Source organism: Planococcus citri, chromosome 2 (genome assembly GCF_950023065.1).
Source record: "Planococcus citri chromosome 2, ihPlaCitr1.1, whole genome shotgun sequence".
NCBI classification, from domain to species: Eukaryota; Metazoa; Arthropoda; class Insecta; order Hemiptera; family Pseudococcidae; genus Planococcus; species Planococcus citri.
In genome coordinates, this window is record NC_088678.1 from 44713344 (window position 1) to 44731179 (window position 17836).

The window sequence follows — 17836 nt, forward strand, 5'->3', positions numbered from 1 at the left end:
ATCAGATGGAAGCCTACGTATATGTTTAGACCCCCCACATTTAAATAAAATTTTAATCGACGACCAAGAAGAAGCCTCCACTATGGAACGAATTGTACACGATAATCATGGAGTGCAATGGGTATCTGTTTTTGATTTTGCAGCAGGATACCACCAAATGCTTTTACACCCTGATTTTTGGAAGTATACCGCTTTCAAATATGAAGGACGTGTCTACGAATGGACTGTAATGCCCTTTGGGGTCAAAACAGCAGCAGCCTGCTTCATACGTATGTTAAGGACAGCTATTCAAGATATCTTGGGGCTAGATATATACGTCGACGATGCTAAAATAAAAAGTAAAACCTTCGAAGATCACTTAAAATCAATAGTACAATTTTTGGAACAAATAGACAAAGCAGGATTGACCCTAAATGCAAAGAAAACGAAATTATTTCAAACAAAAATTGACCATTTAGGTCACGTATTAAATAAAAATAAAATTGGAAAACAACAAGATAAATTAAAAAAATTGGAAAAATTCAAAAACAAACACTGGCAGAAGAAGAAAAATGGAGTCGTATTGAAAAATGTTCGACAGGTACAGCAGTTGATAGGGTTGACCATCCTATATTCCAAATTCATCAAAAATTTCCAAACAATTATTCGACCACTTACAAAATTATTGCTCGATGGAGGAAAAAATTTCGAATGGACTCAAGAACACATCGACACATTTAATATTTTATACGAAGAATATTGTAAAGAATTTGAATTGGTGTCTCCAGACCCCAAGAGAGAATTTTTCATCGAAATTACCAGTGACATGGATACTGTAAATGGTGTAATTTATCAACAAGACGACGACAAAAACGACAATGTAATTTTATTTATAAGTGCAACACTTAAAAAACATCAAAAAAATTACACCTACATCGAAAAAAGGGTTTTAGCCCTAGTTACAGTATTGAAAAAAGCCCAAATGTGGTTAATTGGCAAAAAATTAATGGTTCCAGAATCGATAAAAACTCCTATCGCTAAGTTGCGAGATGTAGCTCAAATCCATTTGAAAGCAGCGTATTGGATTACAATTTTAAATTCGTTCAACATTTTTTACGAAATAAAAAAAGATAAAAAGAAATATTTTGAAGCTATGCCCCCCGAAATTAAAATGGATGTAAATTTCATCGAACACAAACAATTTACAAGAAAAGACCCAAGTGAGCAATTGACAAATGCAATTTTAAATATGGAAACGATGCAAGACAAAGATGACCAGCTTAGAAAAATAAAAAGAATGATTGTATATAAAGAAGTCGACGAAAAAACAAAATTAAGAGGACCAAAAGCAATAGAGAAAAAAATGGCAAATTTAAAATCAAGATACATCGTAGAAAATGGAATTTTGTACAGAAAATTAAAAAATTTAAATTTAATTAGGCTTCCTGATGACCTACTCTTCGAAATTACTACTTACCTACACGAATTTTATGGACATCTTGGGGCAAAGAGGCTTGAAACAATATTCAATCGAACATACTATTATCCAAATTCTGCGAAACATATTCAAAATATCACGAATGCCTGTATTTTGTGTAAGCAAAACAAGGTATATGGGTACAAAAAACATCCTACCTATAATAAAATAACTGCGAAAGAAATAGGTCAATTGGTGACCATGGACATTTTTGGGCCCCTGCCTAGTAAAGAAAATGGTCCAAAGTCCATCATCGTTGGAAAAGAAATTTTTTCTCATTACACCTGGTTCCATATAGCCGACGATTCGACGACCCAACGATGCGTAGACCTCCTTATGCGGATTAAAGCAGATTTGGAAAAATGGGGACATAAATTATTGACAATAACAACAGATAATGGGCCCCAATTTGGATCCGACGAATGGAAAACCGCCTGTAAGAAATATGGTGTTCGGGCAACTCATATTGCGCCATATAATGCTCCTGCAAATTCGTGTGAAAGGACAATGAGAGAACTAGGTACCCTGCTACGCCTAGCATTGAACCATCCAGAAAAAGAAGGTACCTACTCCCATGAAGGATGGCACCAATACGTAGCTGATGCCGAACGAGCAATGAATAATCGACCAACAGAGTTTAAATTCTCACCGAACGAAATTATGGGCCTCAGGAACGATGAGCCTCCATCAGCTCTATTTCCTATAAATGAAATAAATATCGACGAAGAATTAATTAAAATAAGAAACAAATTAATTAAAGACAAAGATTACATCACTTTGGAAGAGGCAGAAAAATCAGAAATATCTCACAAAGATTTATTGCTCGATAAGGAGTTGGTAACAGTGTATGTGGATGGGGCATGCACCAGGAATGGTGAAGATGATGCTGTAGCAGGCATTGGAATAATTCTACGACCTCATGGAAAGAAAAATATTAGTCAAAAATTACAAAATATGCCTAAATATACCAACAATATTGCAGAACTCGTAGCAATTCAAGAAACAATGAGACTAATATTACAAAAAACAAAATATCGTCGACTCGAAATATACACAGACTCCAAGTATGCCATAGAAACGATAAGTAGAGTCAAAAAATATAAAGAAAAAAACTGGAAAGTGGCTGGAAAAGAAATAGCCAACAGAGACCTACTTGAAATGATATACTTACTTAAAAAAGAATTCGAAGAAATTGAAATTAAATACGTTGAGGGGCATGGCTACGATTATGCCAACCTACTAGCAGACAGATTAGCCAAGGCAGCTGTGTACGACGATGAATTGGTCGACATCCTAGTTGAAGAGCCAGAAGAAAAGATGGAAAAAATTAACAAATATATTCGATTAAAAAATTTTGAAAAAATTGTTCACGACGAAAAAGAATTTAATAAAAATGATGACCCTGAGAAAAGGGTCCAAATTGGAGACCTAGTAATGATACAAAATCACAATCAATCATCTGGACCAAAATATTTAAATAAAAAACTATTTCCAAAAAGAAAAGGTCCCTATATAATAACGAAGCAAATTGAGACCAACTGCTACCGACTAGCAGACTACAAGAATTTGAACTCGGATGATAAGCCTATATCAAACATTAGGCAAATGACACCCTACCTATCTAAAGAACAGCTAAGAATTTTGCAAGACGAAGCTAGGTACAAATCCCCATGGGACGATCGACCATTCCACGAACGTATCACAGCCCAAAAGGCAATTTTAGACGAGAAAAAAAGAAAAGGCGACGAAGAGGCAGTATACAAAATGCTAGAAAATGAAGAAAGAAGATTAAAAGAGATAAGCGAAAGATATAGCGAATTGGAAAATCAAGAAATAAAACAGAGACAAGAATTTTTAAAAACTGGCAAATTTACAAAAAAATTACCTACGAAACAGGGCGATGAATGGCTCCAAGACCAACTAAATAGGTTAAGGGAGTCAAGAAAATTAGTCAGAAAGCAGAGACAGCAAGAAAAAGCCAAAATTTTGCAAGAAAATAAAAAGAAAAAAATTTCCAAACAAGTTCAAATGGTATGCATTGCCCTACACATAAAATCTATCGATAAAATGCACCAATTCCAACTCGTAGCAGATAAAATAGGCGAAGAAAAATTATCTGACATTGCCTTCGGGGTAATAGCATCGTCGGAAAAACCAACCAGCGACTTGCTACGTAAAATCGAAGAGCAAGAGCTCACCAGCGAAGATTACCATAAAATATTCCTTTCAATTGCCTAAAAATATCGTTGAAATAATTGATAGCGAAGGTAGAAATAAATTAGACAAAAGAAAAACGCTACAGAAATGAACCAGATAGGTACCTAGCTATCGAAACTTTCCCCCATCAACGACCTACTCGAACAATAACCGAGCAAACGAACGAGGCACGTCTGATATCGAAATGCGGCAACGTATCATTCGTTTAACGTTTCTCGGTTGTGTATGGTCGTACTACCTCCTAGCGTATATAGCATCGTGTAGCAGAGTGCTTCAGATTTGAAATTTTTTTTGTTTTTTTTAAAGATATATCTCCGAATTAAGTTCGCTATCGCTGTGTGAATCTATCTTCGAAATAAATTGGTGTTTTGCACTGTTGAATCGTCGAATAAATAAAATCTTCGAAATATCTCGCCGAATTTTCTTCGAAATTCTTGTTCAAAATGGCCGAAGAATTAGAGTCCTATATGAGATCAGATAGCAACGATCCGTTCTGGGAACCGACTCCAGAACAGGAGGAGTTGTTATTGCTCGCCGATCGAGGCGAATCGATGGAATTTCCAGATAGTCCAGACGATCTGGACTATGAACCGATGACATCGCCGAAACCAAAATCTCCTCGGAAAAATTCGCCGAAACCAAAATCTCCACGAAAAACTCCATCGCCAAAGCCTCCGGCTAAATCTTCGAAATCGCCTAGCAAATCCCCAAACTCGACGAAACAACGGATCGATAAAGCAGTAGGCGAAATCGCCGAAGCGGTTTTATCTCTGACAAGAAATATCGAGCCAACTCCATCCGGCTCAGGGTATGTATTTCCCAAACAAGGTCGTAAACAAGCTCGACCCACTAAAGTCACCATTGACCGTACCAAAGCTCGAAAATCATCGCCGAAAAAGAAAATGAACTCGATAATCAAACCCGTCGACAATGTCGAATCGAATGGCCGCAGTAAAAAACCTCTAAAACCAGCAATAAAATCACCATCAAAGTCCCCGAAATATAAAGCGCCAATGTATAAGCCGCAGTCTCCAAAAAAAGCAGTTTCATTCAAAAGCTCGTCATCGTCATTATCGTCGTCGTCGTCGTCGTTTTCGTCGTCCTCTACGTCCACGTCATCGTCGTCATATACTTCATCATTGTCGTCGTCGAACAATGAACCCCCAAAGCGTCGAAGCAGCTCGCCAAATCGTTCGCCAAGAAATTCAAAATCGCCATCTCCTCGGCGATCAGTCTTCGAACGCATATCGACCAACGAAGAAAATCTGAAGAAGGAGATAAGGGGAAACAAGATCACGATTACCGATCTAAGAGCTCAACTGAAATCTAGAAAAAATGAAATTCGAAATTTCGAGGAGGCGATTTTGGATGAAAAGAGACGAAGGGAGGAGGATAGGCGACAAATTCAGAACCTTAACAGACGAATCACCGAAAAAAACCGAACGATCGACGAAAACCTAATTCAAATTCAACGCCTAAGCGAGCAGGTTGGTGAGCAGGCGACGACAATCAATAATCAGACGAACACAATCTCCAACTTACAAGCCCAACTATTGAGAGCACCTCAACACGATTCTGCTCGAGTATTTTTAATCGCTTCGGATGATGCGCCATACCAATATGTCTACTATAAAACGACCACGTTGATGGGCACTGGCCTATTCGGGGCTGTTAATCGACGCCTTTTGAAAAACTTATCGACTGCGGCGGCACCGAAGCAGTATCTGGACAAATACAGAAAGAAACTCATCCATCCTCGAGACGAGTACCTTTATATTGAGGTCGGTATGGAGGACTCGCAAAATTTATCGATTCCAGTATTCGACATAAAAAAAGAAATAGACAAGCTCGTCGCGATACTAACAGACGACGAAAGAACGACGGTGATTTTTTCGTATTTAGCTGATACCAAGAAGCCAAAGGTCGACGGACGAATCTCGGAAATCAACCCTTACTTTAAGTACCTCTCGGAACGCGACGAAACCAAACGAATCCGCGTATCAAATCAGATCAGAAGACTCACGGAAATGTATGGACCTAGAAGACCATACTTCGTCCAAAATGATGGGAAGCTGGTACCGGAGTTCGAGTATATTACGTACATCGTACAGAAACTCGAGGCCGATAAAAATTGGTCACCGGACAGCCCTAATTAAAGGTAAGAGTAATTTTAAAATTTGTCATCGAAAGTAACACCAAAAAAGAACGCGAAACTAATAATAATTTTAAAACCATCGAACAAAACAAAAAACTGACAAAAAATTCGGATTCGTCGCGAAAAATTAGTACAGAAAAGATTTTTCAAAAATTTTTATCGATAAAAATCGATTTTTAAAAAATAAAACGTCGTTGTTGAATTGGTGTATACCACTATTTAGTTTACTGAAATTTGGAAAAATTTACCACCCCTCCAACCCATCGAAATTTCAAAACCAAAAAATCTAAACATCAAACGAGAAAAAATTTCGTCAAAATGCCCAAAAAATCGTCGAAGGATAAAAATCACACGAAATCACGAAAGTACCTCCGAAAGTTAGGGACAACGATTATCGATTATCGATTATCGACTCGATAGTCGATAAATTTATCGACCACGATACGACGAAAAAATGGACGTTATCGACTCGATAAATTGTCGACTCGATAAATTTGTCGAGGATAAGCCCTACGAAAAATCAACAGCCATATATAGTCGTCGAAATAAAACTGGCAAATTCCAGCAGCCAGAGCACATTCAGCAAATTCGTAGTGGTAAAGGCAATGAATGCCAGTGATGTCGCCAAAACAAATCCAAAATTCCAAATTGCGCATTCCAAAATTAATAACACCATCGCAGTAAGTGCGAGTAAATTCAAGGGGCAAAAAATCCAAATCCATTATCCGTCAACGTGTATGTCCATCCTTAGTCTAAACCGTCACCAAAGTAGTCAAGGAAAAGTCATTCTTACCTACGATAACAAAACATCGAATTTTTTTTAATCAAAAAATAAAAATACAGAATTGAAATTAAAAATTTAAAACACACTTCGGAAAAATAGCATACCTGTTCAGCAAACGCAGGAAGTAAGAAACGAACAAATCGACGAACAAAAATCTATCCAATTTTGAAAAATTCACCGAACACTTGAGACTGAAAGTACCTGTGAAAACAGAAAAATTAAATTACAAATCAAAATTAAAATCAAAAATTTAGTGGATTGAAAATAACGTCACATTTTCAAAATAAGTCAGCAGTATCCATTAAGAAATATGGGGCAAGTGTTCGAAAAAGAGAAATTTTACGTGCAAAAATCCAAATTCAAAATTGATACGACGAAATAGGGAAAATAAAATGAAATATAAAAAATACGACGAAAAGTAATCCGAATTTAAAATTTCACAGATACGTACCACCGAAGATCATCGAAGATACCGAACAACAAAGCCGAAGAAACCGTTTCCAAAAACACCAACGACAAAGAATAACAATCAACACCGGTCAATGAACGAGCAATTCCATGCGATAAAACACCTACGTAGAACGAGAGATTGAAAAATAACGCAACAAAGATGGAAAAAATGAAAAGATAATTACCTGTCATCGAAGTATCCAGCTTCCAACATACTAGCTCGGTAAATCAAAATAAAATTATCGTGTAAAGTCGTATTTCATCCGTTCGGATAGTTTTTCCAAAAGCGCCTTCAGCGCAAAAAGTTCTCGTACTACGAAAAATCCAAAATTAAACTCGTCGAATAAAATCAAAATTATAGGAAAACAAATTACCTATTTCGTATTGATGAATCCAAGTAGTAAAAGCATCGAACGATTACGCTGGCAACATGGCCACTCTTTTTCTATCATCCAGATTCGGTGAACGTTTCAAACAAATCATTTCGAACCGAACGATATCATCGTGGAAATTTATCGAAACAGCCTACGAAGGGCAGAAAAAAATTAATAATTCGAAGACAAATCAGTTTTCAAAAACGGAACTCACCTTTCAGGGGTAATTCGGTATCACCGGACAAATTCGAAAAGCCTCGGGGCAAACCAAATGTTATTCTAGTCATCCATTATATCAAAATCATCGTATCTACGAACAAAATCACGAAATAAATGTAACAACAAAATTTCATCGAAATTTAATTTATTAATATCATCGAAAAATACTCACATCGAATGGTTCGGTCATTAAAAATCCAAATTTGGAAATGGTTGTTAAACTGATTACTCATGGAACAAAAACATGGCGGCCGATTGTTGTAGTCATCGTTTGATCTTCGAAATCTGAAATGTAAATAAAGAAGAAAAATTATTAGTATCTACGAATAAAAAGCGTTCAAGCAGTCGAAGCAGTTGTTCAAGTGTTAATTAGAAATAAGCTATTAATTAGTAATGATGTTACTCTTACCTTATATTGTTGTTCTTTTTCTTTTGAAATGTAAATGAAGATCGGTGATCGATCATAAAGTAACGGGCTTCTCCCGATAAAAGTATATAAAAACACTACGGTGTTGTTTTAACCGTTTGAAAGTTTTAAACTATTTATATTGTTACGTTTTTATCACGTTTTAATTAGTATTAAGTTTTAATTAGTTCGTTTTAAACCATTTTTAATGTAAAGAGAAGTCGAAACACAGAAACAAGCCATTTTGTCAAAAGTAAATATTTTGATCAGCGACAGTGCAGCCAGTCGAACGAGGCCGAAAAAAGCCAGCTTGCTGCAATTTTTCGTGCATCGTCTGAGGGGCACCGGGCTACCACGAAGTTGTACTTGTCGATTCGCAGTGTTGCCACACTGTGTTTCGACGGGGCAATGAAGTGGTAACGCCCGGTGCTCCGACTCGATCGGCTAAACTACGCTATTTCTGCTACTCGCAGATTAGCTGTGTTGCCGAGTGTTTATATACTCGGTGGCACAGCATCCAAAGCAGCTATCTACCTACAGCTTCAGTTGTATGATTTGTATGTCTTCGACTTCTCTTAAAAATCATCGAAATAAAATAAATAAAAAAATAAATATTTCCTCGAAATTACCTATTTATATAGGAAAAAACTATATGTATAAAGTACCCTCGAAATGTTTAAATTATTCCAACGAAGATAAATTTTGTATATTGATTATTCACTCTGTGATATTTCTTGTACAATATACACGTCTCCCACGAACCAAACCCTGAGTTTTTATTGAGTTTCTCATTATTCTACGAAAGATCTTAGTCTCTCTGAGACAATGCAAGTATATTAATTACTCTCCGACTGAGCTAATACTGAATGTACACGAGCCTAGCACGCTATAAACGCTGGTAACCGTACACCAGTGCCTGGTACTTCAATGTCAACATGAGACAAAAAAAAGGTCCGACATTTTTTTGAATTAATTCGAAAATCGAATGAAGTGCAAAAGCCTTTACTTTTTTAAATCGTATTTTTTCATTAAAATTCAAATCATATAGCAAATTTTTTAAATTTAAATATTTATGAACGATAAATCGATACTCAATCGATAAATCTGACTCACAACAATATTAAACTTGCCTAACATTCGACAAAACGAAAACAAACTTCAACAAAAAATAAATAAATATTTATTGTTAACGGTCATTGACCTAACGATCAATAAACCAGACAAATGAAACTGAGCAAAAAGCTCGATGACTTTACTTTACGACGACAAGAATAATATTAACGCGAACTAACTTAGTAACTAACGAAAACAACGAAAAAACAACGATAATTTAACAGCCAACAGTTTACGCGATTTTACGAAAAGAACAAAAAACCATTTTATACGTAACCAACAATATATATATCGCGAAACCGAAATTCATTTTTAATAAAAAACGTCGACCGTATATAATGGACGAATAATTCAACGGTGAAAAAATGACAAAATGTGACGGCTAGATTTTGGATGCAGAATCCTGGAAACCTTCTGCTCATGCGCCAAACATGACGCTTACGGTGCTGGTGGAGAGAGAGACGGTTTACTGGTTGAACGTGGGTCGAACCAGGGAACCGTCTCTCTCTCCGCCAGCGCCGTAAGCATCATGCTTGGCGCATGTGCAGAACATTTCCAGGATTCTGCATCCAAAATGTGGCCGTCATTTTCTGCCATTTGAATTATTCGTCCATTATATACGGTCGACGATAAAAAATAAAAACTTAAAAGTTACCGAACATAGTTCGTTACGGTTACGATTCCAATTTTGCCAACACCCCACCATAAAAATATTTTCCCTAACACGCGTACCACTTAAATAAACGTAAAACTTGTTGCTTCTTATCAATACCGGTGTTAGTAAACACTTTGAAACAAAATATTTTTACAGCAAAATTTCAGTTAAATTATACTTAAATTACATAAAAAACAACTCGAAAACTTAATTTAAGCATTAAACAATGACTCACAGAGTCTATCGAATACGGTACGTGTCGTGGCTTTGGTTAAAATATCGGCAAGTTGATCCGCCGAAGATATCTTTTGCAAGTATATTATCTGTTTCGTGACTAAATCGCGTATATGATGGTAACAGACATCTATATGTCTGGTACGTTTGGATTTGACCGTATTCGCCACGGCAATCGCTGCATTGGAATCGCAATACACCGGTACGGTGTCAATACGAACTTCCAATTCAAGAAATAAATTTCGCCAAGCCAAAACTTCCTTACCAGATGAACTTAAAGCAACATACTCCGCTTCACACGACGAAAGACTAACACAATTTTGTTTCTTGACTACCCAGTCAATAACGTTGCCATAATGTAACACGAAAACTCCAGACGTTGATTTTCTGTCTAAACAATCACCAGCGAAGTCCGAATCTACATATACTCTTACAGAGTATTTATCAACGACTTCAGGTATTACGTAGGTAAGTTTCACGTTCAACGTACTACGCAAATACCTGAGAATACGCTTACTATATTCGAATAGCTCCTTGTTTGCCAAGTGCTGGTATCTGCTTAGAAAGTTTACAGCAAAAGCGATATCGGGACGTGTACCCCTTGCTATGTAACTTAAACTTCCTAAGAGACCACGCACTTTGGTTTCATAACTTTTATCGAGCTTGAGATTAGTAATCTTCAAGCCCGGTTCGATTGGAGTTGAGATACTATTCGAATTAGATAGCCCATAATCATTAACTAACTGCTCAATATATGAATTTTGATGTATTTCTAACTTTTCTTTACTACGATTAATTTCCATTCCAATGAACTTCTTGCATTGTTCCAGGTCTCTGATTCCAAAACGCTCATTCAATCGCTTGACCAACCACTCAATTTGACGATCATCGCAACCTGTAATTAGAAAATCGTCTACGTAAACGACAAACACGCAACGAAGAGGATTTTCAGCGTCGAAATACACACAAGGATCGACTTTACTCCTTACGAAACCGAGCGAAAGTAAATACTCGTTCAATTTTGCGTTCCATGACTTGGGACTCGTTTTTAATCCGTATAACGAACGTTTAAGAATATATACGACACCCTTCTCTTCATTAGTCCCTTTCGGTGGGTTGAACATAATACCTCGATTTATATCTCCATTGAGAAATGCAGTACTCACATCTAGCTGTCTCAACTGCCACTTGTTGACCATAGCTAGATTGAGCATCGAGCGTATTATTGGTTGATTAGGTGTTGGAGCGTATATTTCATCCAATTCATAGAAATGATTGTCTTTGAAACCACGCAACACCAATCTCGCCTTAAATTTCACCCCACCATTCGAGTTGATTTTTTTCTTTAGAACCCACTTGCTGTCTACTTTCGAATAATTCTCTTTATTTACGCTTTTTTCAGATGCTGAGTACCAAACGTCCTTAATCTCCATCGCCTTTAACTCTTCATCTATCGCTACACGCCAAAATTTCGACTCAGGACCGTTTAACGCTTCTTCATACGTAAGGTCATCGACCCCAGCGAGTGCAAAGCAAGCAAAATCGTCGCTACGTTCATCTGAAGAAGATGTATCGATCAAACTACGATCTACTAAGTTATCACCGCTACGTTCGGCTTCAGTAAGCTCATCTGGGTTTATCCAATTGGAGCAACCAGAAGCTGGATCAGCGTTACATACCGGTGTAACCGTAGGTACGATATTTACATCGCTTACACTCACTGATACCGATGTTTTTAACAGATGATCGTTAATAGCATCGTGTATTTTACGCGTTTCGTCTACTTCTACACAGCTCGAATTCATAAATTTATTACGTAAAACATCGTACAATACATAGCCTGTCTCTGTAAAACCGAGTAAAACCATATCGATCGACTTCTCATCAGTTTTCTTTCTCTTTTCAGGCGGTACCAGAACTCGTGCAACACTTCCAAACAATCTCACTCTCGATAAATCCGGCTTTCGGCGATTCCACAGCTCGTACGGTGACAGATCGTTCAAGGCAGAATGCGGTAAACGATTGTACACGTAGTTCGCCGTGTATGCAGCGTAAAGCCAAAATTTATTCGTTAAACCTCCTTCGTACAGTAGAGCTCGCATTTTTTCTTGGATGGTTCGGAAGAAACGCTCGACGGTGCCATTATGCTGCTTTTCATAAGGCTCACTGTTCTGCATCGATATGCCTTTTTCATCAACAAACTCTTTAAAGGTACCTCCAATAAATTCACTAGCGTTATCGCACCTGATACGCTTCACTTTCGTACTCCATAACGTTTCACTAATATTTACAAATTTTTTCAGGTAGGTACCTACTTCGGCTTTACTTCTCATTCCGAACGTTACTCCCCATCTCGTACAGTCATCTACGAAGCCAATCAAATATCTCTCGCCTTCTAGTCCTTCTGTAATAGGACCCATTACGTCAATATGAACGAGATCGAGCGGATTCTGATACCTATACCTACTCGAATCGTAGGTATGTTTCTTTTGTTTTGCTTTACAGCAAATTTGACACTGATTAAAAGGTGGGCAATCACATCCACGTAACTCAGGAATCTTATCTAGTACCGTCTTGCTCGTATGAGCCAACCTACGATGCCAGATGTCACCTTCACCTTTCAATTTATTTTTCTGTTTTTTATTTTTCAGATTTACATCACTGTCACTGCTCGTACTGGTATTTCCTATACCTACACTTGAAACGTTCGAAACTACAACACCAGAATCATTACCTATCGTCGTCGAAGTATTACCTACATTTGTCGAGTCACTATTATCGTTTGTAATCAACGCAGATGAATAATTGGAACAGGAGTACAACATAGGAGGTATATTTATCATAAATTGAATCGTATACAATCCATTATCATTAAGTACTAATTTTGACACTAAATTTCCCGCAGAATCGACCAAACGAGGATCTTCATCGAAGAAGAAACGATAACCATTCGCTACGATTTTCGACACGGACAGAAGACTAAAAGAAAGACTAGGTACGTAGTATACCTCGTTCAACCAATAGACGTTTCCGTCATCGGCTAGAACTCTCAATCGACCTACTCCTTCTTTGATCAAAGAGACTTCACAATGAGCGGATTGTAAACTTTCGTTTATTTTCCTCTCATCGTGCAAGACTCCACGATGTTTCAGAAAATGCGACGTCGCGCCACTATCGACGACAAACGTGATAAAATCGACGCCGTCGTCGTCGTTTGTCTCGACGTATGCATTTTCTTCACCGAGATTCAAAGCGGTCGAGTCACCTAAAAAATAGTTCGACCCAATATTTACGTTACGCGAATTTCCGAAATTAGAAATCGCAACACTGTCACCGAAACTACTACGACCGACACTATTTTTAACGAATTCATCTACGATATTACGACTACGACCTTCATCTAACGAGAAATTTTCTTTTTTTCCAGATGTCGACGGAAAAAGACCTAACGCGATAGACGGACGAGGACCTGACGAACCGGACGAACCTGCAGTACCAGACGTACCCGACGTACCACTCGACGAACCGTTACCACCGTTATTACGCGACGAATCACCGTTCTGCGGACAATTACGACCTATATGCCCGGTTAGATTGCATCGATAGCAAACGATACTTCCCCGAGGGTTGGTATCGTTTCTATAATTCCCTCCGGCGGATCGACAAGACTTGGCCATGTGGCCCCGTTTATGACACTTATAGCAGGTACGATCTTTGGCTTGTACGAAGCCATTATTACTACTACGATCACCGTTACCGTTCGACGAATTACCGGACGAGTTCGAACTACGATTACGCCACTTATTACGATTACGATTACGATTATTTTTATTACCGGATTGATCGGATGCGGCCATTGCTGAACCGGTACTTGTCGAACTCTTCGAAGTCGAGGAGTTCTTCGAGGCATCTTCAAAACTCAAAAGCAACGATGAAATTAACTTTGGATTTGGGTCTCCAGCTGTGACGTGAACTAGTCCTCGAGCAGTCATACGCACTGACTCGTACTTAGGCGAGTTGCCTAACGCGTTGATCAGATACGTATAGATTTCCGATGGAGTCAACTTCACGTCCAAACTCTCCATATCGTTGACTAGCGTATAAAATGCCTCTAAGAACTCTTTCGGACCTTTGTACATATCGATGACAATCTTCGAAATACGAGTTCGACAGTCGATAATTGCTGCTTGGTTTTCCGCCTGGTACAAGGAGTTGAGCTCCGTCCAGAATACGTACGGATCCTCTGTCTCCTTGACCAGTCGGAAAACGTTCTCAGCTACGTGCCTAATTAAAATTTCGAGAGCTTTCGCTTTTTTACGCGCCGATAACATATTTACTTCGAGAATCGCGGTTTGAAGTCCTTTGGCCGCCAAAATAACTTTGATTTTTCTTTTCCAGGACACGAAGCCCGTACCGCGAAAGACCATCGACTCCATTACACGATTATCACCGGCACCGAACATATTTTCACTCGACGAACTACTCGAATCGGATTCTACAGCTGCGTCGTCGGACTCGTCGTCGCTACTTTCACTACCTTCGGACTCGTCGTCGGATGGACCAGGAGGTGGAGGAGGTGGAGGACCGGATGACGGATTAGACGTAGGAGGAATGGGATCAACAGGGATCGACGGATCGTTGGAAATATCACCGGAACCCGCGGAACTCGTATCAGCTTCGGTATCACCTGCTGACTCAGATACGTTTACGTTTACTTTACTTTTACCTTTCGATTTCGGTATACTTTGTTCTGGTTTTTCCTTTTCAGAAAAACCACGAAACTCAGCGCTCGATTTACGCTTATCTGAACTACTATCGTCGTCGTCTACGTTGACCGATTTTCCTGACCGCAAATAGGACAGGACTGTCGACATTTACTTCGTCGAACACTACGAACCAAAAATTCAACAGCTACACAAGCCGGATACTTGAACGAACAAATCCACACAGGATACCAAAACGTCGTCGAACTACAGAGCGTTTCACCAACTACGCTCACGCTACCATGAACGATAAATCGATACTCAATCGATAAATCTGACTCACAACAATATTAAACTTGCCTAACATTCGACAAAACGAAAACAAACTTCAACAAAAAATAAATAAATATTTATTGTTAACGGTCATTGACCTAACGATCAATAAACCAGACAAATGAAACTGAGCAAAAAGCTCGATGACTTTACTTTACGACGACAAGAATAATATTAACGCGAACTAACTTAGTAACTAACGAAAACAACGAAAAAACAACGATAATTTAACAGCCAACAGTTTACGCGATTTTACGAAAAGAACAAAAAACCATTTTATACGTAACCAACAATATATATATCGCGAAACCGAAATTCATTTTTAATAAAAAATAAAAACTTAAAAGTTACCGAACATAGTTCGTTACGGTTACGATTCCAATTTTGCCAACAATTTAATGTAATGTTGTAACTAAAAAAGTTAAATAATTTCTGTTGCTTTGGTAAAAAAAATTTTAAAAAAATAAAAAATGAAAAACAACAAATCGAAACATCGAATTTTCGAGCTTTTATCGCTTGTTTATGAATGTGGTGCTATCCATAAACAACAATGTAAGATGTCAACAAATTTACTTTTTAATGTCAAATTTGAGTTATCAAAAAAACCAAAATTGAAAATTCCTCCCTTGATTTCATGATTTTTCGAAATTTGTAGTTCAAATTGTGCAGTTTTTGGAATTGAATAATTATTTTCAAGTAATCTGCGATTCACCGTTACAATGACATCCTCTGAAGTTCAGTTCGTCAAGAAATTGGATAAATGTTTATATGACAGTTTGATTAAGTTCAGTAAGTTGATCATTTTACATTTTGATTTTGTTACCCATCATTAGTTTTTTAAAATACATCAGAAGAACAATTATTCCTCAGTTTTTCTTGTTCTGAGACATATATGATTGCATGTTCTTTATTTTCAGGTGGAAGTGTTGTGGTCGGCGGGATTGCGTCATTACTATTCCTTAAACGTTAGTCAAAAATGCTATCACTGTTTCCTTCATTACTAATAGATAATGCAATATAAGTAATTCCGAAATTTCATGATTTACTGCAGGTAGAAAATGGCCCATAATCGCTGGTGCAGGTTTCGGTGTTGGATACGCGTACTCAAATTGTGAACACGAATTAAACAAGTCATTCGTTACCGTCAAGTCGGTTCAGTAATATCGTTCCTTCTATAAACATTTCGGGCGAAACTTACTGTAAGAATTAGTATGAAATTTTTGGAACTAATTTATATCATGTTTTTATTGTTCTGGCTAAAGTATATTCCTAAGTCGTCGTAGTTTCCGAAATGTGATATCGAATTTCAATTCTAGATTGTATTTTTGCGTAACTCTGAAGCGGAACAATTTCTGTACATTTTCAAACTTTCACCTTATATGTGTATTAAACCAATGTAGATGAAAATGTTTATTCGTGTACCTATTCTGTTATAATAATCTATTGTATTTATTGTTTTGTTTTATACGTATAATGGATAAAGGTACAATGTTATAAATCGCGTGTAAGTCCATAATTGATTAAAGGTGTTTTTCTTCTCGTAATTTTGCAATGCACGGTCATTTTTTTTAGAGATTTCTAAATTTCATTTCTAAAACGTACTAGAATGTGATGAATTTTACTCAAGTCAGATACATGAAATGGAAAGTGAATTTAAAATTTTACCGGCGATCATCAATGATTGAATAGTGAAAAATTGTTAGACATTTATATTTTCCGTTATTTCATTCTTTCGTGATATTTCTTTTGAATGATTTTTTTCTCAGGTATCTATATTTAGTGGTACAGAATATTTACCACTTGAACAAGATTTTTTTTTTTTGAAGTGAGTACCGCATTGCAGCTTATAGGGTGTGAAAGAAGAACATATGTATTACATAAATAAGTTGGTTCATGTACTACAATGTGTACTCTTTCTTAATAGGCAAAAAATATAACTCAAGGAGATACTTTTGTACTGAGAAGAATGCGCTGTAACGTAATATACAAAATTCACTCACAAACATATTCTTGAGAAATACACCGTCATTATCAATGATAGGGACGCATATTTTAACCATGAAATATGAAATCAATTTTTCAGACAAATTTGGGTACAATCCATAGATAAATGTATAATTCTTAAACTTTCCATAAAGGTATCTATTATGATCGGTTTTTTGAGAGCATTTTAAAAATATAGTGCAGCTTCTTATTGCATTTCAGTGGACTATAACGCATCCAATACGTACGAGTGTCTGCTGACCTAATTACCTGCTGTCTTTGCAGTATAATTCAATTTGATAGTTTGTTGCAAGAATAAACCACTCAATGCATCAATTTCAATGATTTTTTATTACTATCACCTTTACCTATTCAGAAAATGAAACATTAAACGTGAATTTTTTATGCATTTTTTACCCTTTCGGTTTCCCGATGCGCTCTATTTTCAAAGGTACCTACTACCAACGCAGAAAAATCCAATTCGAATTACCTATTTCTTTTTATTTTTTGTTCAAAATTAATGTTCCTTCGCATTTTATTAAAACGGAAAAAAAATAGTTTTCCTTTTCTATACCAGTACGATGCACATCGATTTTTATTTCAGTTAACGAGGTCAAACATTTAGGAATAAATATGTTTAGTAAGTATACGTACATATTGAGTCTGGGAGTTCATTTAGCTACACATGCACAGCCCATTTTGGATTCATTTTCGATTTCGACACGTTATTTACTTTTTTACACAAAAATATTTC

At 37.1% G+C, this 17836-nt stretch overlaps 1 protein-coding gene across 1 annotated transcript; it reads left to right on the plus strand.

The window, feature by feature from the left end:
- The first annotated feature begins 15668 nt into the window (after nucleotides 1–15668).
- LOC135835990 (MICOS complex subunit Mic10-like) lies at nucleotides 15669–16643 on the plus strand. The gene is made up of 3 exons (XM_065350529.1): nucleotides 15669–15888; nucleotides 16017–16064; nucleotides 16151–16643. Exons 1-3 carry the CDS (start codon nucleotides 15819–15821, stop codon nucleotides 16258–16260), a joined length of 228 nt encoding a protein of 75 aa, XP_065206601.1. The 5' UTR covers nucleotides 15669–15818; the 3' UTR covers nucleotides 16261–16643.
- Nucleotides 16644–17836: the final 1193 nt, after the last annotated feature.